This window comes from Coregonus clupeaformis, chromosome 6 (assembly GCF_020615455.1).
Source record: "Coregonus clupeaformis isolate EN_2021a chromosome 6, ASM2061545v1, whole genome shotgun sequence".
In the NCBI taxonomy this organism is placed as follows: Eukaryota; Metazoa; Chordata; class Actinopteri; order Salmoniformes; family Salmonidae; genus Coregonus; species Coregonus clupeaformis.
The window spans coordinates 37,149,220-37,174,293 of record NC_059197.1 but is presented as its reverse complement, the minus strand read 5'-3'; the positions used below and the strand labels follow the sequence as shown (position 1 = coordinate 37,174,293).

The 25,074-nt window shown below is 43.7% G+C and overlaps 1 protein-coding gene across 1 annotated transcript; it reads left to right on the top strand.

Moving 5' to 3' along the window:
* Positions 1 to 6,572: 6,572 nt before the first annotated feature.
* LOC121568159 (remodeling and spacing factor 1-like) lies at positions 6,573 to 22,152 on the top strand. The gene is made up of 16 exons (XM_045216820.1): positions 6,573 to 7,003; positions 8,131 to 8,222; positions 8,313 to 8,405; positions 10,264 to 10,469; positions 11,359 to 11,531; positions 11,685 to 13,152; positions 13,457 to 13,583; positions 13,726 to 13,929; positions 14,166 to 14,270; positions 14,366 to 14,445; positions 14,548 to 14,596; positions 14,694 to 14,800; positions 18,586 to 18,653; positions 19,220 to 19,394; positions 19,566 to 19,789; positions 19,949 to 22,152. The coding sequence occupies exons 1-16, from the start codon at positions 6,850 to 6,852 to the stop codon at positions 20,260 to 20,262; spliced, it is 3,639 nt and encodes a 1,212-aa protein (XP_045072755.1). The 5' UTR covers positions 6,573 to 6,849; the 3' UTR covers positions 20,263 to 22,152.
* Positions 22,153 to 25,074: the final 2,922 nt, after the last annotated feature.

Genomic DNA, 25,074 nt, shown 5'->3' with positions numbered 1-25,074 from the left:
ACATCATCTTTTGCACATCTATCATTCCAGTGTTAATACAACATTTTAACTATTTTGCACTATGGCCTATTTATTGCCTTACCTCCATAACTTACTACATTCGCACACACTGTATATATATTTTCTGTTGTATTTTTGACTTTATGTTTTGTTTACCCCATATGTAACTCTGTGTTGTTGTTTTTATCGCACTGCTTTGCTTTAACTTGGCCAGGTTGCAGTTGTAAATGAGAACTTGTTCTTAACTGGCTTACCTGGTTAAATAAAGGTGAAATAAAAAAAATAAAAAAAAGTCCCTGCCGATGACAAACATCCCCACAGCATGATGCTGCCACCACCATGCTTCACTGTGGGGATGGTGTTCTCAGGGTGATGAGAGATGTTGGGTTTGTGCCAGACATAGCGTTTTCCTTGATGACCAAAATGCTCAATTTTAGTCTCATCTGACCAGAGTACCTTTTTCCATATGTTTGGGGAGTCTCCCACATGCCTTTTGGCGAACACCAAACGTGTTTGCTTATTCTTTTCTTTAAGCAATGGCTTTTTTCTGGCCACTCTTTCGTAAAGCCCAGCTCTGTGGAGAGTACGGCTTAAAGTGGTCCTATGGACAGATACTCCAATCTCCGCTGTGGAGCTTTGCAGCTCCTTCAGGGTTCTCTTTGGTCTCTTTGTTGCCTCTCTGATTAATGCCCTCCTTGCCTGGTCCGTGAGTTTTGGTGGGCGGCCCTCTCTTGGCAGGTTTGTTGTGGTGCCATATTCTTTCCATTTTTTTATAATGGATTTAATGGTGCTCCGTGGGATGTTCAAAGTTTCTGATATTTTTTTATAACCCAACCCTGATCTGTTCTTCTCCACAACTTTGTCCCTGTCCTGTTTGGAGAGCTCCTTGGTCTTCATGGTGCTGCTTGCTTGGTGATGCCCCTTGCTTAGTGGTGTTGCAGACTCTGGGGCCTTTCAGAACAGGTGTATATATACTGAGATCATGTGACAGATCATGTGACACATGTGGACTTTATTTAACTCATTATGTGACTTATGAAGGTAATTGGTTGCACCAGATCTTATTTAGGGGTTTCATAGCAAAGGGGGTAAATACATATGCACGCACCACTTTTCCATTATTTATTTTTTAGCATTTTTTTAAACAAGTTATTTTTTTCATTTCACTTCACCAATTTGGACTATTTTGTGTATGTCCATTACATGAAATAATTAAAAAAATCCATTTAAATTACAGGTTGTAACGCAACAAAATAGGAAAAACGGCAAGGGGGATGAATACTTTTGCAAGGCACTGTACTTCCTCTTTCAACACAGAATGTAAGGGGAAAAAGGTGGTATGTTGATTTTGTACATTGAAATCATGTTGAATGACTGTCCTTTCCTGTGGAATGCTCCCTACATACTTTCATTCACATCTCCCTATGCTAGACTCTGTAGTAACAGAACACAACTTTTGAACAGAACCTTTTCTTAGCCCTTTAGAAGTTAACTTTGACATTTACAGAGGTGAAAATTCAGAGGATCTGATAGGCCTGTACATATAACGTAATGCCACATAACATTCCCTTTTATCCAAGACAATTTACATTACAATGAGAGCATACATTTTGCGTATTTGTGTGATCCCTGTATAAGTGTTTTCCCTGTGTTGCTGCTAAGTCCTCTGTCGATGCATTTCAACAGCTTTCCCCTCCTCTCCTCCATGGAGACATCAGCTGAACCTCCAGGTTTATGTCCAAAATGGCACCCTATTCCCTCCCTATATAATGTACTACTTTCAACCAGGGACCTGGTCAAAAGTAGTGCACTAAATAGGGAAAAGTGTGTCATTTGGACAAACTCAGCATGACCTGCAGAACAGAGGGACACAGCGCCCTCTACTGGACATGACTGGAGAACGTGTTCTGACAACTTTATCCCAATATAAAACTTCAAAGTCATTTCAAATAAAATAACATCATACTTTATTTGTCACATGCGCAGAATTCCACAGGTGTAGAACTTACTGTGAAATGCTTACTTACAAGACCTTAACCAACAATGCAGTAAATATTTACCAAATAAACTAAAGTAAAAAATAATAAAAAGTAACACAATAAAATAACAATAACGAGGCTATATACAGGGGGCACCGGTACTGAGTCAATGTGTGGGGGCACAGGTTAGTCAAGGTAATTTGTACATGTAGGTAGGGGTAAAGTGACTATGCATAGATAATAGACAGCGGGTGGCAATTCGATTAATTGCTCAGCAGTCTTATGGCTTGGGGGTAGAAGCTGTTAAGGAGCCTTTTGTTCCTAGACTTGGCGCTCCGGTTCAGCTTGCCGTGCGGTAGCAGAGAGAACAATCTATGACTTGGGTGACTGGAGTCTTTGACAATTTTTTGGGCCTTCCTCTGACACCGCCTAGTACATAGGTCCTAGACGGCAGGAAGCTTGGCCCCAGTGATGTACTGGGCCGTACGCACTACCCTCTGTAGCGCCTTACAGTCAGATGCCGAGCAGTTGCCATTCCAGGCGGTGATGCAACCGGTCAGGATGCTCTCGATGGTGCAGCTGTAGAACTCTTTGAGGATCTGGGGACCCATGCCAAATATTTTCAGTCTCCTGGGGGGGAAAAGGTGTTGTCGTGCCCTCTTCACAACTGTCTAGGTGTGTTTGGACCATGATAGTTTGTTGGTGATGTCGACACCAAGGAACTTGAAACTCTTGACCCGCTCCACTGCAGCCCCGTCGATGCTCACATTGAGGGAGAGGTTGTTGTCCTGGCACCACACTGCCAGGTCTCTGACCTCCTCCCTATAGACTGTCTCATCGTTGTCGGTGATCAGGCCTACCACTGTTGTATCGTCAGCAAACTTAATGATGGTGTTGGAGTCGTGTTTGGCCACGCAGTCGTGGGTGAACAGGGAGTACAGGAGGGGACTAAGCACTGTTTCCAGCCTGTTCCTGCTGCTAATATCATCATCAGCTGCTGCTGCTAATATAATCATCAGCTATACAGAGCTCATGAGATTTGCTTTTGTTTTGTGAACATATTGAAGGAGAGATCTGTTGTGCAAATTCTGTCTCTGTGTCTGTCTGTCCTTCAGCATTCTTCAGAACTGAGCTGGGTTTCCCAAAAGCATCGTAGCACTAAGAAAATATTTCATCCATTTAATTTAAATGGAATTAAGATGATCTTAGTGCTACGGTGCTTTTGGGAAACCCAGCCCTAGACTATTGGTTGCGGTCTACAGTCCAAATACATGAATCTACATTTGGCTGAAGTATGTACAACCCATAACACTGACTATCAAAATGTCATAACGTGATTTAAGGTTTGAGATGGGATTTGAGGTTTGAGGAAGAGCTTGGCTTGAAAGTCTGATTGTGATCTGACTTTCAGGTTTACAGGGTATGTCTGCTCTCTGAGTAGGGTTATAATAGAGATGAATGGCCATAGGTCAGCCTGATCTGATAAACGTACAGTCTGCTGGTTTACTGCTAACAGATGTGCCATAGACATATAGCAAGTAGCCTCCTGCTGCCAGCTAACAATGTAGGCTAATCAGGTTAGCTGTGCCCATAGAGCAGACTGTGGTTGAGATGGTTCTATAATGTATGTGTTCCAAATGGCACCCTAGTCCCTATGTGCTGTAGTGCACTACTTTTGATTGGGGCCCATAGGGCTCTGGTCAAAGGTAGTGCACTATGTAGGGTCTAGGGTGCCATTTAGGATGCAAATCAGGTTTTGGCTGTGGTGGTGAGGAACAGAAGGCTGTGGTTGGCTATGGTAGAGGTAGAGGATGCTTGTGGTTGACATGGTCTATAACGTTGTAACCGGAATTTGGCTGTGGTTGATGAATTGATCAGGCTGGAAGAGGCTGACGACAGTCTGGTCAGAAATAGCCTTGGACGCCCTTCAACAAGATGAGATTTGGAAAGATTAGGCAGTCAGACTAGAGTAGAAACACCCCTCTGACAACAGCATTGATTTATGGACAACAGCCATGTGAGTCCCATCCCAGACACAGTGCTAACCAGGTCAGATGATGTTGGGTAGTTGTAGTGGAGATTTGTTTTCCATCTAGCCTGATCTAACAGTCCACACATCAGTAAAATGGTTTCACCTGCTGGACTTTAGGCATCACTACAACCCCATATAGCCACTGCCAAGTCTAGGACCACTCCATTAGCCTGGTTAATCAGACTGATCGTAGCGCTCACGTTTAGTTTTGAGTGAAACATATTGTGTGCTATTGCGAGATCAAGCTGGTTTCCTTAAGGCTGCCTTTCCTGGCTCAGTTTAAGGAAAGAAGGAGCAGGGCCTGTGAGTAGGGTAGACTAGGCCTACATAGAAAGCTGATCTCAATTTGCTCCCTACCCTTCCCCTTGGCCCCACTAACCCTTTGATGTTTGTAGTTTTGAAGGGTCTGGAATCTGGATAGCTATAAGCAGAGGGTTAGTGTTTAGTTGCCCCTGTATGTTCTAGCCTACATATTGACATCAGTATCACCATATATACTGAACAAAAATATAAATGCAACATGCAACAATTTCAAAGATTTACAGTTCATATAAGGAAATCATTCAATTGAAATAAATGAATTAGGCCCTAATCTATGGATTTCACATGACTCTGCAGGGGCACAGCCATGGGTGAGCCTGGGAGGGCATAGGCCCACCCACTTGGGAGCCAGGCCGACCCACTGGGGCGCCAGGCCCAGCCAATCAGAATGAGTTTTTCCTCAAAAAATAACTTTATTACAGACAGAAATACTTTATTAAATGTTTTTAATGTAGAAGTTTCTGGTAGGAAACATTGTAGCTTACAGTGCCTGCAGAAAGTATTCACAACCCTTGACTTTTCCCACATTTTGTTGTGTTAGAAATTGTCATTTTTTGGGGGTCACTGGCCTAAAACACAATGCCCCATAATGTCAAAGTGGAATTATGTTTTTAGAAATGTTTACTAATTAATTAAAAATGAAAAGCTGAAATGTCTTGAGTCAATAAGTATTCAACCCCTTTGTTATGGCTTGCCTAAATAAGTTCAGGAGTAACAATTTGATTAACAAGTCACATAATTAGTTGCATGGACTCACTCCATGTGCAATAATAGTGTTTAACATGACTTTGTTAAACACTCAATCGAGCAGTGAATTTCAAACACAGATTCAACCACAAAGACCAGGGAGGTTTTCCAATGCCTCGCAAAGAAGGGCACCTATTGGTAGATGGGAAAAAATAAAAAATAAAGCAGACATTGAATTTCACTTTGAGCATGATGAAGTTATTAATTACACTTTGGATGGTGTATCAATACACCCAGTCACTACAACAATACAGGTGTCCTTCCTAACTCAGTTGCCGGAGAGGAAGGAAACCACTCAGGGATTTCACCATGAGGCCAATGGTGACTTTAAAACTGTTACAGAGTTTAATGGCTGTGATAGGAGTAAAATTGATAGAGTGAAATGAAGGAAGCCTGTACAGAATAAAAATATTCCAAAACATGCATTCTGTTTGCAACAAGGCACTAAAGTAATACTGCAAAATGTGGCAAAGCAATTGACATTTTTGTCCTGAATACATAGTGTTATGTGTGGGGCAAATCCAATACAACACATTACTGAGTACCACTCTCCATATTTTCAAGCATAGTGTTGGTTGCATCATTGTTAAGGGTATGCTTGTCATCGTTAAGGATTGGGGAGTTTTTCGGGATAAAAAAGAAACGGAATGGAGCTAAGCACAGGCAAATTCTAGAGGAAAACCTGGTTCCGTCTGCTTTCCACTGGGAAATGAATTCAACTTTCAGCAGGACAATAACCTAAAACACAAGGCCAAATGTACACTGGAGTTGCTTACCAAGAAGACAGTGAATATTCCTGAGTGGCCGAGTTACAGTTTTCACTTAAATGTACTTGTAAATCTATGGCAAGACCTGAAAATGGTTGTCTAGCAATGATCAACAATCAATTTGACAGAGCTTGAAGAATTGTGAAAAGAATAATAGGCAAATATTTCACAATCTAGGTGTGGAAAGCTCTTAGAGACATACCCAGAAAGACTCACTGCTGTAATCGCTGCCAAATGTGCTTCTACAAAGTATTGACTCAGGGTTGTGAATACTTATGTAAATGAGATATTTCTGTATTTCATTTTCAATAAATTTGCAAAAATGTCTAAAAACATCATTATTGGTTGACTTTTTGTTTATTTTTTATCATTTTGAATTCAGGCTGTAACACAACAAAATGTGCAATAAGTCAAGGTATTTACTTTCTTAAGGCACTGTATGTAGATACAGAGTTGCCTACCCTCCCTCTAGCGTCTGTACACGCCCTCCTCCGGCAAATATTATATCCAATCACAGGCCACATTTTCACCGGTGGTGCGCAAGATCCGCATCCAAACGGTGCTGGTCCTCCTGTCTTTTTCCACAAATCACATTTCTATTTTACATAAACGGGTGATGTTACATTGGACATTGCTGTGAATAATGTAACCACTGACGTAATTCGCCAACTACCGTAGCTATGTAAAATAAAAAACTAGCTATATTATGCACGATGGCCGCAACGTTATAATTTATAGACTGTAGAGCACCTAAAATATGCCTGCTAGCTACATGACGCATTGTCCTACCAGGAAATGAAATGTTTAGTAATCGTTTGGGCCTAGATAATAAACCACAACAAGAACATTATTGATGTTTGAAACTTGCGTCCCTTGGGGGATAGTGGTAGGGGGACTACCTGGTCACAGAGCCACCCACGATGCGATGTTGGCGCGCTGAATTCTGGGCTCTTTTCTGTCCTCCCAACTCCGTTCATTCTCATCCTACTCCCCGGCTGGAAAAATGGCTGCTTCAGCGGCAGCGCAGGGCTCAAACCCCGGTCTCTGCCCCAGTTTCGCAGTGGTCTGCTCGTTCCTGGAGCGCTACGGACAAGCCCTGGACCTCCCCGAACTCACATTTCCGCAGATGGAGAGGTATCTCCGGGACACATCGACAGGTGGGAAGGGAGAGGAAGAGGGTCTCAGCATCATCATCACTGACTTGTTAGCTAGCTGGGTGGTCAGGGGGGAGCCAGTACAGCTAGCTAGTGACACTGTGACATGTGCCTGGGTATAACTGGCTAACGTTACTGATTGATGTAGCTAGATAGCTAGATGTACCGTTACTTAGCTATTTGATAAGTAGCTAACTAGCCATTCCTGTTTGAATTACCAAACTAGCTAGTTAGCTTCATTTTGTTAGCTAGCTAGCTATCAGGTGTACTTTTCCATCATGTTTGCCTATCCATACTAGTGCAAGAAAAGTATAAAACTCAGCCCCAGTTGTGTATGAGTAAATACAGTTTGAATACAATCGATCTCGTATTCTGGCAAATCGTGTCGTAAACAGTTGTCAAAATAGTCCGATAAAAACACTACTTGGCAAGTAGGGTTGCTGACTGTCAATTTCGCGCAGGCGCAATGCGTGATGTAGCCGAGCTAGCCAACTTCACGCTAAACCAAGCTAACGTTAGTTGTGTTGGTGGCTATCAATTCATTAAAATAAAATACCGCTGATTTCAAATTCCTCAGACTTTACATTTGCCACAGTTTCTAACTATTTCAATCATCTTTAGAGACAATGGTAGCTACTGAGGTTTTCTTGTCACGATTTAGCTAGCTATCTGGCTAGCTGTGTGTGGCGTACCTAGCTAGCTATTAACGTTACAGTATCTGCAGGAAATATGTTGTTACTAGCTAGCTAGTTAGTTAACTGTATGTAGACTGCCGTGATAACGTTGTTAGCTTTTTCCACATTTCCTCCCTTGTTCACCAAACACATCGTCGTGTTTTTTTTATTAATGCAAAAAATGACAATCAATCACAGTTGTTGTTGATCTTACCTCCACCTGTGCCACTGTTAGCTAGATCTTTGAGAATAATTCTAAGAAAGTGTGAATCAATGTGAATTACACAGACATTCAGAATAAATGAAGAGAATGTTGATTTTTTTTATTCCCATAGCACATGTGTTGTAATAAGTGTTTAGTGTTATACTAGCTGGTGTTATGACAGTGTGTTTAGTTTTATAACAAACAAATGTATTAACTCATGTATTATCTCTCTCTGTGTGTATCTCTCTCAGTTCCCACGCCACTGGTGGAGCTGCACATCAAGCTTTTGAGGAAGCTTGGCAAGTCTGTGTCTGCAGACAAGTGGGAGAGGTACCTGGCAAAGGTGAGCTGTGCTTGGTGTGTGTGTGTGACTGTGTGTGTGTGACTGTGTGTGTGTGTGTACACCTGTAATGAATGTATATTTATCACCCAGGTATGCCAGGACATCAACAGTAGCTGGGCATGGGAGCTGGAACACAAAGGCTACCAAGACATGAGCATGGAGTGCAAAACCAGCATCCTCAAAGTAAGACACACACACCTTGTGCAGACTATCACACTAAGATACCAGTCTACCTCTTTACCTCCGTTGTGATATCTACTCTATGTATGAAGAGTATTGATAATATACAGTGCCTTCAGAAAGTATTCACACCCCTCAACTTTTTCCACATTTTGTGTTACAGCCTGAATTTAAAATGTATTACATTTAGATGTTGTGTCACTGATCTACACACAATACCCCATAATGTCAAAGTGGAAAAATGTTTTTAGAAATCTTTACAAATTAATACATTTAAAGCTGAAATATCTTGAGTCAATAAGTATTCAACCCCTTTGTTATGGCAAGCCTAAATAACTTCAGTAGTAGAAATGTACTTAACAAGTCAGATAAGTTGCATGGACTAACTCTGTGTGCAACAATAGTGTTTAACATGATTTTTGAATGACTATCTCATCTCCATACCCCACACATACAATTATCTATAAGGTCCCTCAGTCGAGCAGTGAATTTCAAGCACAGATTCAACAAAGAAAACTGCAAAGAAGAGCACCTATTGGTAGATAGACCCATGGGGCGGCACACAATTGGCCCAGTGTCGTCCAGGGTAGGGGAGGGAATGGCCGGCAGGGATGTAGCTCTGTTGGTAGAGCATGGCGTTTGCAACGCCAGGGTTGTGGGTTTGATTCCCATGGGGGGCCAGTATGATTTTTAAAATTTTTATAATAATGTATGCACTCACTAACTGTAAGTCGCTCTGGATAAGAGCGTCTGCTAAATGACTCAAATGTAAATGTTGATGGGTAAAAAATCAAAATAAAGCAGACACTGAATATCCCTTTGAACATTGGGAAAGCTATTAATTACACTTTGGATGGTGTATCAATACGCCCAGTTACTACAAAGATACAGGCGTTCTTCCTAACTCAGTTGACGGAGCGGAAGGAAACCACTCAGGGATTTCACCATGAGGCCAATGGTGATTTTAAACCTGTTACAGAGTTAAATGGCTGTGATAGGACAAAAAACTGAGGATGGATCAACAACATTGTAGTTACTCCACAATACAAACCTAAATGACAGCGTGAAAAGAAGGAAGCCTGTACAGAATACAAATATTCCAAAACATGCATCCTGTTTGCAAAAGGCACTAAAGTAATACTGCAAAAAATGTGGCAAAGACATGAACTTTTTGTCCGGAATACAAAGCATTATGTTTGGGGCAAATCCAACACATCACTGTGTACCACTCTTCATATTTTCAAGCATGGTGGTTGCTGCATCATTTATGGGTATGCTTGTCATCGGCAAGGACAAGTGAGTTTTTTAGGATGAAAAGAAAAGGCATAGAGCTAAGCATAGGCAAAGTCCTAGAGGAAAACCTGGTTCAGTCTGCTTTCCAACAGACACTGGGAGATAAATCCACCTTTCAGCCGGACAATAACCTAAAACGCAAGGCCAACACTGGAGTTACTTACCAAGACGACATTGAATGTTCCTGACTGGCCTAGTTAAATTTTTTACTTAAATCTGGCTGAAAATATATGGCAAGACTTGAAAATGGCTGTCTAGCAATGATCAACAACCAACCTGACAGAGCTTGAAGAATTTTAAAAAGAATAATAGGCAAATATTGTACAATCCAGGTTTGCAAAGCTCTTAGAGACTTACCCAGAAAGATCCACAGCTGTAATTGCTGTCGAAGGTGATTCTAACATGTATTTCTGTTTCATGAATCTTTTTTTTTGTGTAGATCTTTGACAAAAAATGACAATTAAATGTGGAAAAAGTTAAGGGGTGTGAATACTTTCTGAAGGCACTGTACTGTTTTCTTCTCTCTGTCTGACCCTAACCCCCTCGTCTCTCTAACCCCTGACCCCAGTACCTGTGTGAGATCCAGTTTGATGACAACCTGAAGTTCAAGACGTTGGTGAACGAGGAGGAGGCGGAGGCGATGAGGCTGCAGCCATTGGGCAGAGACAGACAAGGCCTGATGTACTGGCTGCAGATTGACGCCCAACACAACATTCGCCTGTACACAGAGGAACAGGACGACTGGGACGGATCCACCTGGAGATGTATCGTCAGGTAACGATGGATGGATCTTTTATAATATATATTTTTTGCAACCCTAGTTGGAGCATCTGAGGAGAGAGAAAGGGTGAAAAATAATTTGCCCCCTTGCTAATTTTCTCTACTTTTGCATATTTATGATACTGAATGTTATCAGATCTTCAACCTAAACCTAATAATAGATAAAGGGAGCCTGAGTGAACAAATAACACAACAATTACATACTTATTTCATAAACAAAGTTATGCAGCACCCAATGCCCCTTTGTGAAAAAGTAATTGCCCCCTTACACTCAATAACTGGTTGTGGCATCTTTAGCTGCAATGACTCTAACCAAACGCTTCCTGCTTTAACTCAGCGACATTTGTGGGTTTTCAAGCATGAACTGCTCATTTCAAGTCCTTCCACAACATCTCAATTGGGATTAGGTCTGGACTTTGACTAGGCCATTCCAAAACGTCTGTGAGCTAAAGCACAGCTGTGTCATGCAGCAAGACAATGGTCCAAAACACACAATCAAGTCTACATGAAAATGGTTAGAAAGCAACACATTTGACGTTTTAGAATTGCCTAGTCAGTCCAGACCTAATCCCAATTGGGATGTTGTGGCAGGACTTGAAACGAGCAGTTCATGCTTCAAAACCCACAAATGTCGCTGAGTTAAAGCAGTTCTGCATGCAAGAGTGGGCCAAAATTCCTCCACAACCATGTGAGAGACTGATCAACAATTACAGGAAGCATTTGGTTGCAGTCATTACAGCTAAAGGTGGCACAACCAGTTATTGAGTGTAAGTGGGCAATTACATTTTCAGACAGGGGAATTATGCAAAAATAGAGAAAATCACAAAGGGGGCAAATACGTTTTCACGGCACTGTATGTTCAGAATATTCTGTTTGTCCTCAGAACCCGGAACGACTTGGCCGATGCTCTAGACCTCCTGAAGACCCAGCTGGACCCAGAACACAAGGAGAAAGAGGAGGGAGAGACGGAGAGAGAGAAAGAGATGGACAGAGAGAAGGAGGGAGGATCCAACTGTGCCAAACCTGTGGAGAGGGGGAGAAGACACAAGGAGGAGGGTAAGGGTTCTGTTGCTACTTGTAATATGATGGTGTAGTTACTAGTAAATTATTGTGTTGTTACTACTGATAAATTATAATTGTGTTATTATAAATGAATGTTGGAACCAGAGCTGCAATATAATATGTCATCATGTGTGGTGATTTTTCAAGGCGAGGCTGGAGGAGAGGAAGAGGAGGAGGAGGAAAGACGGAAGAGGAAGGCTGAGGAAGACAAGAACAAGAGTAAAGAGAGAGAGGAGGAGGATAAGCGAGAGAAGAGTAGATCATCTCCCTACCCAGAATCCACTAGTACGGATGACAACACGGCGTCTTTAGCAGAGAAGGAAAACCCAACCAAGCTTGAACCGGTAGTCTCAGTGAAGGAGGAAAACATTGCAGTTGAGATGAAGGAAGAAAAGGAAATAAAAAAACGTGGTGAGAAAGAAGAGGGAGAGACACAGAGTGTGAGGAAGGAGGAGAGGTCAGAAGTGATTGACAACAGAGTGAGCACCATCACTGCGCTCGTCAAAGAGGAGCCCCAAACGCTTAGCAACTCCCCTAGCAACGCTGTCTCCGTTGTCATGGTGCCCATCTCAGCAACGACAAAACTGGAAATTCCTCCTGTGAAGGAGGAAACGGAACGGGCCCTGAGGACCGACCAGCAGGCCAAGATACCACTGAAGAAGAGAGAGCTCTTTGGTGCCAACCGTCACCATAGCAATACGCATCATAACAACAATAGCCATAGCAGCAGTACTAGCAGTAGCATCATCGTCCGTAACCCTTCAGTAACACATACCAAGGAGGAGCAGCTGGGGAGGCAGTCAGCGCCACCTGTGGGCCTGGCTGTCCCACTGCCAGAGGAGCTGACCAATGGGGGGGCTCCCCTAAACGGGCTTGGAGGGCTCACAGGGGGTATAGGTCATGTGGGGGTCATCTGCAGGTCGGCCTCGCAGCAACAAGATGGCGGATCGGTCTGTACGGAGAGAACCAGACCAGGGGCAGAGGAGGGGGAGGAGAGGAGCAGGCAGTCAGTCCTGGTGAGGAAGAGCCCTGGCTGGGGAGAGACTGGAGCCCCAACACCCCTGGAGCCTAGAGGACAGGAGAGACAGGCAGGAGGAGAGGAGAGAGAGAGGGAAAGGAATGAGAAAGGAGAGAGATCGAGGGAGAGGTTAGGAGAGGATGGAAGAGAGAACGCGAGGGAGAGGTTAGATGGAGACCAGTCTGGAGAGAGGGATGACAACCCAAAAGAGAAAGAAGAGAAAAAGACCACCCTCCATATGGAGAAAAGCGAGGGATGCCATGGAACAGAGGAAGAAGAGAAGAAGAAGAGTACCTCAGGAGAGAAGGAGCAGGGGTCCGAGAGCAGCCAGACTGTTGAAGGACAGAGGGACCAGGAGGACCAGGGAGAGGCCCTCAGCACAGACACACCAGCCCATGCCGGGGTGAGTGGAGCTGGGCATGGAGCAGCAGACCGGCCGGGTCCCCTGGAGGCCTCCTCTGAGCTGCAGAAAGAAGGGATCAGGCTGAAGATAAAGATCCCTCCCAACCAGAGGATAGAGAACGTGAGAGAGGAGGAGGAGAAGGGGGAGGAGCAGGGAGATGGGAGGTCTCTGCGGAGATCGGCTCGGATCTGCAGGTAAGGTCCATGATGGAATCTCTTCCCATCACAATGTCTCAATGATTATTACCATAATATAACTTCTTTCATCACAATAACTGAGGTGACAATTTATCATGTAGAGCTGAACAATGGATACAATATTCTGCTGTAACTCACTCATCCCCGTCGTGCCGACTAGCTTATAGGGCAGCAACAAAGGCTCTCCACTTCTGACTGTCTTTGGCTATCTTCTCCAACTGTGCCCCAGCTCTGCTGGTGTTGTTGGAGCTGTCTCCATTGTTCTGTAAATTGATATTTTACTGATCAACCCTACCTACAGACCCAGCCCAAACAAGGTGGAGAGCCAAGACGCACCCCCGAGAGTGAGGGAGGAAGAAGAGGAGGGGAAGACTGCTCAATGGCAAAAGAAGAGAGCAAACCCTGAGGGACAAAGCAGGACTGTAAAGGTAACTACTTTGTTTTAAAAGTTAATTTACTTATTTATAAGTGATGTAGGAATAAGGCTTTGTATGAATACCAAAATGATCATAGCCAAGAAATTGTTGGTTGTCAATGTGTTTGATTGTAACCATGTGTTTGTGTCTACAGAGCAGACGAAGACAACGAGGCGCCCGCTGGTCAAACACTCGAGCGAAGAGATGCAAACCGAACGAGGGAGGAGAGGAGAGAGGGAGGGAGGAGGAGAGAGGGAGGGAGGGAAGTATTTGTGACTCAGATGACTCTAGCCAATCAGAAGAGACGCCTAATGAAGATCCCTGCAGCCACTGTGGACTCCCCAACCACCCCGAACTGGTGAGAAGAGAGAGTGTGTGGAGGAGAATGTGTTTCTTGTTTCTTTACATCTCGGCATCTGTATGACTTATGAAGTGTTGTGTGTGCTTTACTGTGAAGCCAGAAACACTGTGTGTTTAAACTGTTTCCCTTCTGCAGATCACTATCTATTCTTGATTTCATGAGTTTATTTGTACCCAGCACCTGAATGCGCGTACACTCCGTTTGAAACCAACCTGTGTGTTTCTCTGCTGCAGATCCTGCTGTGTGATTCATGTGATAGTGGTTACCACACCGCCTGTCTCAGACCCCCTCTCATGGTCATACCTGAGGGAGAATGGTTCTGCCCGCCCTGCCAACACGTAAGTGAGAGAGAGAGAGAGAGAGAGAGAGAGAGAGAGAGAGAGAGAGAGGTGTGTGTGTGTATGTGTGTTAACACTGTCCCTGGTCTCTGTAGAAGCTGCTGTGTGACAGACTAGAGGAGCAGCTGCAGAATCTGGATTGCGCTCTGAAGAAAAGAGACCGAGCTGAGAGGAGGTACCACACACATACACACACACAGTCTCACACACAGTCTCACTCACACACACACCTTACACACTGAAATGGTTGTGTAATTCCTGTGTGTTTTGTCTCTAGGAGGGAGCGTCTGGTGTATGTGGGAATCAGTGTGGAGAACATCATTCCTGTAAGTACACGCACACACAATTAGGCTATCAGGCAAAATGAGTCTAGAAGGCCAAATCAATGATCATAATCTGAATGTGTGTGTTATGTGTTTCTAGCAGGAAGGGGAGGAAGAAGAGGAGAAACAGGCGAAGAAGAAAGATGCAAAAAAGACCAAAAACCTGGGAAGGAGGTCTACCAGAACCAGGAAGTGTATCAGCTACAGGTGTGTGTGTGTGTGTGTGTGTGTGAGAGAAATAGAAGCGACAGCACAGCTCAAATAAAATGGGTAAGTCACATGTTGTCATGGTGACACTCCCGTCTCATAGTGTGCGTGTGCCAGGGTTTCTGTTAGCTAGTAATTGCCGGCTTTTGGCAGAGGAAAAATAATCCCATTGCAAAATGTAGTTGAATTCATTGATGGAAATATCAGTCGATGGAAATACATTTGACGGTCATGCTTATCGGTCTATAGGTTAATTTGCTACATTTAGTGGAACTAAATTGGGGCGTGTGTATTTTCATTAGTCGTCATGCATCTTATTTATCACAAGCATACAGAGCCTATTGCTGCTGGAGTGAAACATGTCATTGCGCAACAATTCTAAATGCAATTGCATGTTAAAAACAGTTTTGTTGGCCACGATTGTAAAGAGCTACTATATATTTTTTCCTCAACTGGTAATTGAAGCGCGCCTCCCATTCGCCATTCAAGTGCGTAGGCTATGGTAGGCAGGCTATCAGCGAGTCACCCACTACTTTGCAGTGTGAGCTGGAGGCAGTATACATTTTGAAAACAAATACTTAATTATTTGAAACCTGAATGTTTTACCTTGCTTCAAAGTAGCCTAGGCAAAATCTGACCATAGAAACGTGGAGGCAATTATTTTATAAAGACTTCCTCATATTCCATTGAAACCAGCTATTGGTTTTCATATCAACTTTATTTCGTTGTCCGGAAGCCAAAGGCACAATTTTAGAGACCCATCCTAGTTGTATCTTTAGATTCTCCTTCATTCTAAGCTTCTAACAGAGATTTTCATCTCTGTCACATATGGAACCGCTTGCATCAGGTGTGCTGTATACAATAGCGTTACCCTTAGTCTACTATAGCACGAGTCGGCTTGGTTGGTTGCTGTCTCTCCCTGTGTCACTCGCTTACAGTAAGGCCCCTCCCCTGTCTGCTAGAGCAGCTTCGGTTAATAAAGTAGCTAAAAAAATGCCTTTTCTGCTGCTTCCCTCACTCAGATCGGACCAGGTCTGGATCCGACCAGGTCTTTACGGAACGGGTCTAGTTGTCCTCGGGTCCGTACAGAACGGGTCTTTTATATTAAAACATTTTTTTTATGCATATCGGGTACAGGCTAGGCTCTGAGGCAACTCAGGGCTGGGGAGGGGGATGACTTAAACTGCTGAGGGTTTACTATAAAGTACACAATGGACTGTGTAGGCTGGAAAATATTAACAGTATTAACTATCTGTTTGGAAATTGTTAAATGAACTGAAGTTGTTAAAAATAGTTATGTTTGATTTTCATTGGAGGTAAAACTAGCTGGCATTTAAAATAACGTGGCTTCTATGGTATGCAACTAAACAATCAACACAAAATGGCTGATGTGGGTGTAATGAGGCAGTCTGGCTCTAATCTACTGTATCTTTCAATTTGACTATTTGATTACAAGTGGAGGATTTAAATCTGCTCTCTGACTGCCAATAGCCTTCCCAAGCGCTGCATCATTCATCATTGTCTTATGGAGAAGAAAACAAATGGTCAGGTCCATTTTGGAATGGGTTCAACTTTTTGGACCCGTCAAGAAATCTAGTTTGAGCTACTCCAGGAAGTGATGTTGCAGGCTAGCTCAGTGCTGCCTCCTCTCATTGAGTAACTCAAATTGAAGGCCAACCGGGATACTGCAGGCAGTCATTAGCAACTAAATTATCCTTCGAACTTCTTCTGTGCGCAGTTTTAAAACATAGGTATAAGGACATACAGTGCCTTCGGAAAGTATTCAGACCATTTGACTTTTTCCACATTTTGTTATGTTACAGCCTTATTCATAAATTGATTAAATTGTTTTTTCCCCTCATCAATCTACACACAATACCCCATAATGCCAAAGCAAAAAAAGGTTTTTATAAATTTTAGCAAATGTATTACAAATAAAAAACTGAAATATCACATTTTACATAAGTATTCAGACCCTTTACTCAGTACTTTGTTGAAGCACCTTTGGCAGCGATTACATCATCGAGTCTTCTTGAGTATGACGCTAAAAGCGTGGCACACCTATATTTGGGGAGCTTCTCCCATTCTTCTCTGCAGATCCTCTCAAGCCTGTCAGGTTGGATGGGGACCGTTGCTGCACAGCTATTTTCAGGTCTCTCCAGAGATGTTCGATCGGGTTCAAGTCCGGGCTCTTGCTGGGCCACTCAAGGACATTCAGAGACTTGTCCTGAAGCCACTCCGGGTTGTCTTGGCTGTGTGCTTAGGGTCATTGTCTTGTTGCAAGGTGAACCTTCGCCCCAGTCTGAGTTCCTTAGCACTCTGGAGCAGGTTTTCATCAAGGATCTCTCTGTACTTTGCTCCGTTTATCTTTGCCTCAATCCTGACTAGTCTCCCAGTCCCTGCCTCTGAAAAACATCCCCACAGCATGATGCCACCACCACCATGCTTCACCGTAGGGATGGTGCCAGGTTTCCTCCAGACGTGACGCTTGGCATTCAGGCCAAAGAGTTCAATCTTGGTTTCATCAGACCAGAGAATCTTGTTTCTCATGGTCTGAGAGTCTTAAGGTGCCTTTTGGCAAACTCCAAGCAGGCTTTCATGTGCCTTTTACTGAGGAGTGGCTTCCGTCTGGCCACTCTGCCATAAAGGCCTGATTGGTAGAGTACTGCAGAGATGGGAGAAACTTCCAGAAGGACAACCATCTCCACAGAGGAACTCTAGAGCTCTGTCAGAGTGACCATCGGGTTCTTGGTCACCTCCCTGACCAAGGCCCTTCTCCCCCGATTGCTCAGTTTGGCCGGGCGGCTAGCTCTAGGAAGAGTCTTGGTGGTTCCAAATGGAGGCCACTGTGTTCTTGGGGACATTCAATGCTGCAGAACTTTTTTGGTACCCTTCCCCAGATCTGTGCCTCGACACAATCCTGTCTCGGAGCTCTACAGACAATTCCTTCGACCTCATGGCTTGGTCAACTGTGGGACCTTATATAGACAGGTGTGTGCCTTTCCAAATCATGTCCAATCATTTGAATTTACCATAGGTGGACTCCAATCAAGTTGTAGAAACATCTCAAGGATGATCAATGGAAACAGCATGCAGCTGAGCTCAATTTCGAGTCTCATAGCAAAGGGTCTGAATACTTATGTAAATAAGGTATCAGTTTTTTGTTTTTTTATACATTTGCAAAACAATCTAAAAACCTGTTTTCGCTTTGTCATTATGGGGTATTGTGTGTAGATTTTAGAATAAGGCTGTAATGTAACAAAGTGGAAAAAGTGAAGGGGTCTGAATACTTTCCGAAGGTATTGATGTATTAGAAGCAATTATTGGTACCGTGATTGTCTAAAAAAACTAAAAAACATTTACATGAAGATTGAACACGAAGATTGCCATTTTTCCATTTACTAAAATGGGGATCCTGTTTTCTACTAACAATGCTTGCAGTACCATTACATTATTTTATTTTATTTATTTTTTCACCTTTATTTAACCAGGTAAGCCAGTTGAGAACAAGTTCTCATTTACAACTGCGACCTGGCCAAGATAAAGCATAGTAGTGCGATAAAAACAATAACACAGAGTTACATATGGGGTAAAAAACATAAAGTCAAAAAATACAACAGAAAATATATATACAGTGTGTGCAAATGTAGCAAGTTATGGAGGTAAGGCAATAAATTACATTACATTTTAGTACCGCGGTCAGCCTTGAACATCCGTGGCTACCCTGTGTTGTCCGACTCCACATTTTCCTAATGTAAACCCTGGTGTGTGTGTGTGTGTTCCAGGTTTGATGACTTTGATGACGCCATTGATGAAGCGATAGAGGAGGACGTCAGAGATGCGGATGGAGGAGGTGAGAAATAGAGAGGAGAGATAAAGGAGAGAGCGAAAGGGAGTGAGTGTGTAGACTGAGGACTGAATGGCTGTCTCAAATGGCACCGTATTCCCTATATCAGGGATCATCAACTAGATTCAGCCGCGGGACGATTTTTTTACTTGAGCGGATGGTCGAGAGGCCGGAACATAATTACAAATAATTTGTAGACTGCAAATTACCCGCAAGAAGCCCAAACAGATATAATGTTTGACTAAAACATAATTTCAAACCTTGCTTACATTTGTATACGATCACGTGTCTCTCTATTATGCGTGGGAATACTTGGGAACAGATTATTTTTTGGCTCAGAAAACTTGGGGGGCCAAATAAAACCAAATTCGTCCCTCGGGACGCCAGTTTGAGAACCCTGCCCTATATAGCCCTAAGGGCACTGGTCAATAGTAGTGCACTATAAAGTGAATATGGTGTCATTTTGGACGCATTCAATATGAGGAACAAGATGCAACCGAGGGTTTAGATGACAGAATAGTGGCCTGCCTGTGTTCGTGTTGTTGTGTGTAACCCTGTGGTCCTGTGTGTAGGAGTAGGGCAGGGTAAGGACATGGCCACCATCCTATCAGAAGAGGGGAAGGAGAAACGAGGACCAACCACAGCTCAGGCCCCTCCCACCAGGAGCAGGAAGAGGCGGAGACTCAACGACCTGGAGAGCGACAGCACGGCTGCAGAGAGCGAGGAGGAGTTTCAGCTCAGCGCCAGGTGTGTTTGTGCCTGACTGGCCTTAAGTCAGTTCAAGTAATTCCGTGGATATGTGTGTGTGTGTGGGTGCTACGCATTGGAGCTACACCCCATATTGTAAAGTAATTTTTAGTTTGAGCACTATAAATGCAAACTTTTAACGTGTGTGTGTGTGTGTGTGTGTGTGTGTAGTACGGAGGAGGAGGAGTTTGTAGCGTCAGGTGATGAGGAAGCAGCCAGTGATGTGGACAGCTTTGCCAGCGACCCAGGCTTCGTAAGCCAGTCCACACGGGCACAGAGACGGGCACCTAAACAGAGAACCACCAGGACCTCCAGGACTGCAGCAAAGTGCAAGAAACGCCCACGCAGACAGAGGAGAGGATGGGGGGAGGAGGAGGAGAGTGAAGAGGAGATAGGTGAGTAAGGCTTGGAATATGAGTTGGGAAAAAATGACACACAAACAGAAATCCAGAGGTTTGGTGCTGGAGGTTAAATAACAGTTGAAAGTAAAAGAAAATTCTCTCCCTCCCTCTCTCTGTCCCTCTGCTTCTCTCTCTCTCTCTCTCTCTATGTAGAGACCAGTGATTTGAGTGACAGCGATGGGGACAGGAAGAGGTGTGGTTTAAGGCGGGGCCGGAAGTGGGAGGTGAACTACCGCGAGACGTCAGAATCCGAGGGTTCCCAGACAACCACCAATAAGGACAAGGCCAAACCCCGCCGCCGTCGTCTCTCCAGCTCAAACAGCGATGGTCAGTTACTATGGTTACCATCCCTGCCCCCAATTAGGGAGGTCCATGTGGAACTTGACAGGCTGTCATTTAGTGAATGTAAACAACTCATAACCAACCTGCATTCAGACACTAGCGGAAAAAAACGCTTCTGCAAGTGAAAGCGTGCCGATAACGTTCCACCCCTCCCCCTCCTAAATTTAAACCAATCTAAACCGACCCACTGTCCCTAAACCAACATTTCCTGGTTGGCTGGATGAAGCGGAAAACACGTCACCAGACGCAGAGAAAATAGAGCCATCGATTCCATTGCGTCAGGCAAAGGAACGTTTTTGCCGCTAGTGTCTGAATGCGGGGTTAACTCCTGCTGCTGTCTGAATCCGCCGCTCGCTCCCTCTATTTCAGAATCCTCCCATTCCAGAGAGTCTGAGGAGGAAGAAGAACAGAAGAGAATGAGGGGAAAGAGGCGGAGAGAAGAGGTGGAGGAGAGTAGAACAAGGGGAAAGAAGAGGGGAGGAGAGAAGATGGGCAGAGGGAAGCGGAGGGAGGTGTTGATAGAACAGCGGAGGAAGAAAAGCAGACCCTCCACTAAAGATGATAATGATGAAGGGGAATCGGAGTCGTCATCCGAGGAAGATCGTCCTATCCGAAAACGACTTAACCGCATCGACTCTGATGAAGAGGAGGAGAAAGAGGGAAAAAATAAGGAGGAGGACAAGGAAGAAGAGGAGGAGAAGAAGCTGAGAAAGCCGTTGTCAAAAGACAAGGAATCAAACAGCCCTAACGGACAGCAGGCCTCTAGAGGCTCAACAAAGCCTGGGGCTGAGAGCGCAGCCTTACCCAGGGACAGAGCAGCCAGAGCTGGGCAGAACAGGTCTAACAGTCCCTCACCTCCTGACCAGTCAGACGCATGATGACATACAGACTTTTACTTTTAGTTATATATTTTTTACTTTCTTGCCTTTCAACAACAACCTTTCAACTGGACCTCTCATTACCTCATCATCCCTCCTCCCCTTTCTCCTTCCCTTCCTCTAAACAGGATGAATAACTACTGGACCAAACACACTAGAACCATCCAACACACAGACACACAACACAATACACAGCCAGAGGGTGAAGGACTGTCCTGACCTCCACCAGACAGACACCCTCCTTAGACTGTACATAGATACTCTCTCTGCTCGGCTGCTGATCCTGTAAAATACTAGATGTTCCCTTCTCTCTTCTCTGTCTCCCTGTAAAATAGTGTTCTATATACCATGAAGGAGAGAGCAAATGGACTAGAGCGTTTAATTATCCCAAAAAAGAGAGAGTTGGATGTTTTAAACCAATGGAAGAGCTACTCCTGTTGTTCTGTTGTGAACCAGGAAGATAACTACCAGAAAGAGATTCATACAGGCTGATTCATCTCAAATGGCACTTTGCAGATTTGACCACAGTTCTGGATACAGTTGTAGTTATAGCTACAGTACACTGGGGGCTGCCAGATGGACACTGGCAAACGATCTAACTAGCTATGTTCAATAAATCAATTCACTGTTGGCTTTGTGTTAGTTGAAGTGTTCCTTCTCTCGCTCAGTGAGGAGTGAATCATTTCTCCACAGTAGTCTACTACTCTCCAGTCCAGTCTATACATTCTACATCCTACTACTATTTGAGAAGATGGGGTCATATTCATTAGTCAGAAAAAGGACTGAAACAGGGAGGGCCTACCTGAACTTGCAAAATGTTTGCTGCTGTGTGCCGTAATGAATATGGCCCCAGGTGTGAATGCTGTATCTGGCCCTCAGTCCACTGTCTGTTCTGTTTTCATCATCACAGAGTTCCATCTGAACCGCTTGTAGATTCTATCATTCTAGCTCACTGTTCTTATGTTGGTTTCTCTCTCTCCCCACCCCCAAATATCAAATATTTTGAAATGTTCAGTCTGAAAAAAAAACAAGAAATCACCCTGTTATTCATCCACAGTGTATGTACAGTATGTTTATAGTTGATGCTGTAACATAGGTGTTTTATAAGTTATTAAAAACCAATCTTCAAGCATCTCACAAATGCACCTTGTCGTCTGCTTTTGAAATCTTTTATCTTTTACTTTACTATACAAAGATTGACTACACAGTGAACCAATGCAATGGGAGGACATGTTCATTGACTGACACAATTGGCGTGTTTTTGTTTGCTGTTATACCAATATAACCACATTCATTGAGTACTTCCTACGGCAGGGTTCCCCAACTGGCAGCCCATGGGCCAAATGGTGGTTTTATTTGTCCCCCCAATCAGCTCCAAATGACTTTCATTTTGGAAATCTGTTCCCAAGTATCGTATACAAATGTAAGCAAGGTTTGAAATGATTGTTTTAGTCATATTATATATATATATATATATACACATGTTTGGGCTTCTTGCGGTCTACAAATTATTTGTAATTGTTCTAGTTGATTTTTACATTTTAGTCATTTAGCAGACACTCTTATCCAGAGCGACTTACAGGAGCAATTGGGGTTAAGTGCCTTGCTCAAGGGAACATCGACATATTTAACCTAGTCGGCTTAGGGATTTGAATCAGCGTCATTTTGGTTACTGGCCCAACGCTCTTAACCACTAGGCTACCTGCCCTACAGTAATTATTTTAATGTTATGCTTTTTAAAGATGTTGTTGAAACATTTTAATGATAATGCCGTATCAGATAAAGACTACAGTGTGTGTAATATACAGTGGGGAAAATAAGTATTTAGTCAGCCACCAATTGTGCAAGTTCTCCCACTTAAAAAGATGAGAGAGGCCTGTAATTTTCATCATAGGTACACGTCAACTATGACAGACAAATTGAGGAAAAAAAATCCAGAAAATCACATTGTAGGATTTTTAATGAATTTATTTGCAAATTATGGTGGAAAATAAGTATTTGGTCACCTACAAACAAGCAAGATTTCTGGCTCTCACAGACCTGTAACTTCTTCTTTAAGAGGCTCCTCTGTCCTCCACTCGTTACCTGTATTAATGGCACCTGTTTCAACTTGTTATCAGTATAAAAGACACCTGTCCACAACCTCAAACAGTCACACTCCAAACTCCACTATGGCCAAGACCAAAGAGCTGTCAAAGGACACCAGAAACAAAATTGTAGACCTGCACCAGGCTGGGAAGACTGAATCTGCAATAGGTAAGCAGCTTGGTTTGAAGAAATCAACTGTGGGAGCAATTATTAGGAAATGGAAGACATACAAGACCACTGATAATCTCCCTCGATCTGGGGCTCCACGCAAGATCTCACCCCGTGGGGTCAAAATGATCACAAGAACGGTGAGCAAAAATCCCAGAACCACACGGGGGACCTAGTGAATGACCTGCAGAGAGCTGGGACCAAAATAACAAAGCCTACCATCAGTAACACACTACGCCGCCAGGGACTCAAATCCTGCAGTGCAAGACGTGTCCCCCTGCTTAAGCCAGTACATGTCCAGGCCCGTCTGAAGTTTCCTAGAGTGCATTTGGATGATCCAGAAGAGGATTGGGAGAATGTCATATGGTCAAAATATAACTTTTTGGTAAAAACTCAACTCGTCGTGTTTGGAGGACAAAGAATGCTGAGTTGCATCCAAAGAACACCATACCTACTGTGAAGCATGGGGGTGGAAACATCATGCTTTGGGGCTGTTTTTCTGCAAAGGGACCAGGACGAATGATCCGTTTAAAGGAAATAATTAATGGGGCCATGTATCGTGAGATTTTGAGTGAAAACCTCCTTCCATCAGCAAGGGCATTGAAGATGAAACGTGGCTGGGTCTTTCAGCATGACAATGATCCCAAACACACCGCCCGGGCAACGAAGGAGTGGCTTCGGAAGAAACATTTCAAGGTCCTGGAGTGGCCTAGCCAGTCTCCAGATCTTAACCCCATAGAAAATCTTTGGAGGGAGTTGAAAGTCTGTGTTGCCCAGCGACAGCCCCAAAACATCACTGCTCTAGAGGAGATCTGCATGGAGGAATGGGCCAAAATACCAGCAACAGTGTGTGAAAACCTTGTGAAGACTTACAGAAAACGTTTGACCTGTGTCATTGCCAACAAAGGGTATATAACAAAGTATTGAGAAACTTTTGTTATTGACCAAATACTTATTTTCCACCATAATTTGCAAATAAATTCATTAAAAATCCTACAATGTGATTTTCTGGATTTTTTTTTCTCATTTTGTCTGTCATAGTTGACATGTACCTATGATGAAAATTACAGGCCTCTCTCATCTTTTTAAGCGGGAGAACTTGCACAATTGGTGGCTGACTAAATACTTTTTTTCCCCACTGTATATATATATATATATATATTCTGTGATGTCACGAGAGGCTACACAGCTTTCAGCGGGATTGCTCAAGTAGTGCAAGGAGACCAGGTTCAATCAAAACAAGGATTTTATTAAAGGTCTTGGGAAACTAACGAAAGTATAACACAATTCTGTTCTCTGGTGGCTCTTTAAGGGTTAACAGTTCAGGGATGTCTCTTCCACATCCAAAATCATAACTCTCACTCGCTCAAATAACTTTTCCCCAGTCTTACTGTATTCCACGTTGCAGCTAGTGGCCAACCCAGCAAAACGTCCTTCCAAATGTCCCACACGTATTTCCACAGGTGCAGATATCCAAAGGTGAGTATTTCCCAAAGGTAAGTATCTCCAAATCCTTATATTCCTCATGGAAGTGGACGTGCAGCACTCTTGTCCTCCAGAGAGCCCCGGTTGGAGACTGTGTTTCTTCACCCCCCACACACTCCCTCAGTGTGTCTCTTCCCTTCCCCAACCTTCAGCTCATCAGCTCCTGATTGGTTTCAGCTGCGTGGGAAGATTGGCCATAGAGGGTTGGAGTTCCCGACCATACCAGCAGATGGAGCCATAGCTGTCTGGGTTTGCAGCCATCTCAGGGGGATGTAACGTCCCTCCAGGACACAGCCTCTCGTGACATCACAATATATA

Bases quoted from the DNA above. Each gene is read 5' to 3' on its own strand.
- LOC121568159 (XM_045216820.1), top strand. From the start codon at position 6,850: ATGGCTGCTTCAGCGGCAGCGCAGGGCTCAAACCCCGGTCTCTGCCCC. The intron at 13,930-14,165 runs GTGAGAAGAGAG...TCTCTGCTGCAG, and splicing joins TCCCCAACCACCCCGAACTG to ATCCTGCTGTGTGATTCATG. The intron at 19,790-19,948 runs GTGAGTAAGGCT...CTCTCTATGTAG, and splicing joins GGAGAGTGAAGAGGAGATAG to AGACCAGTGATTTGAGTGAC.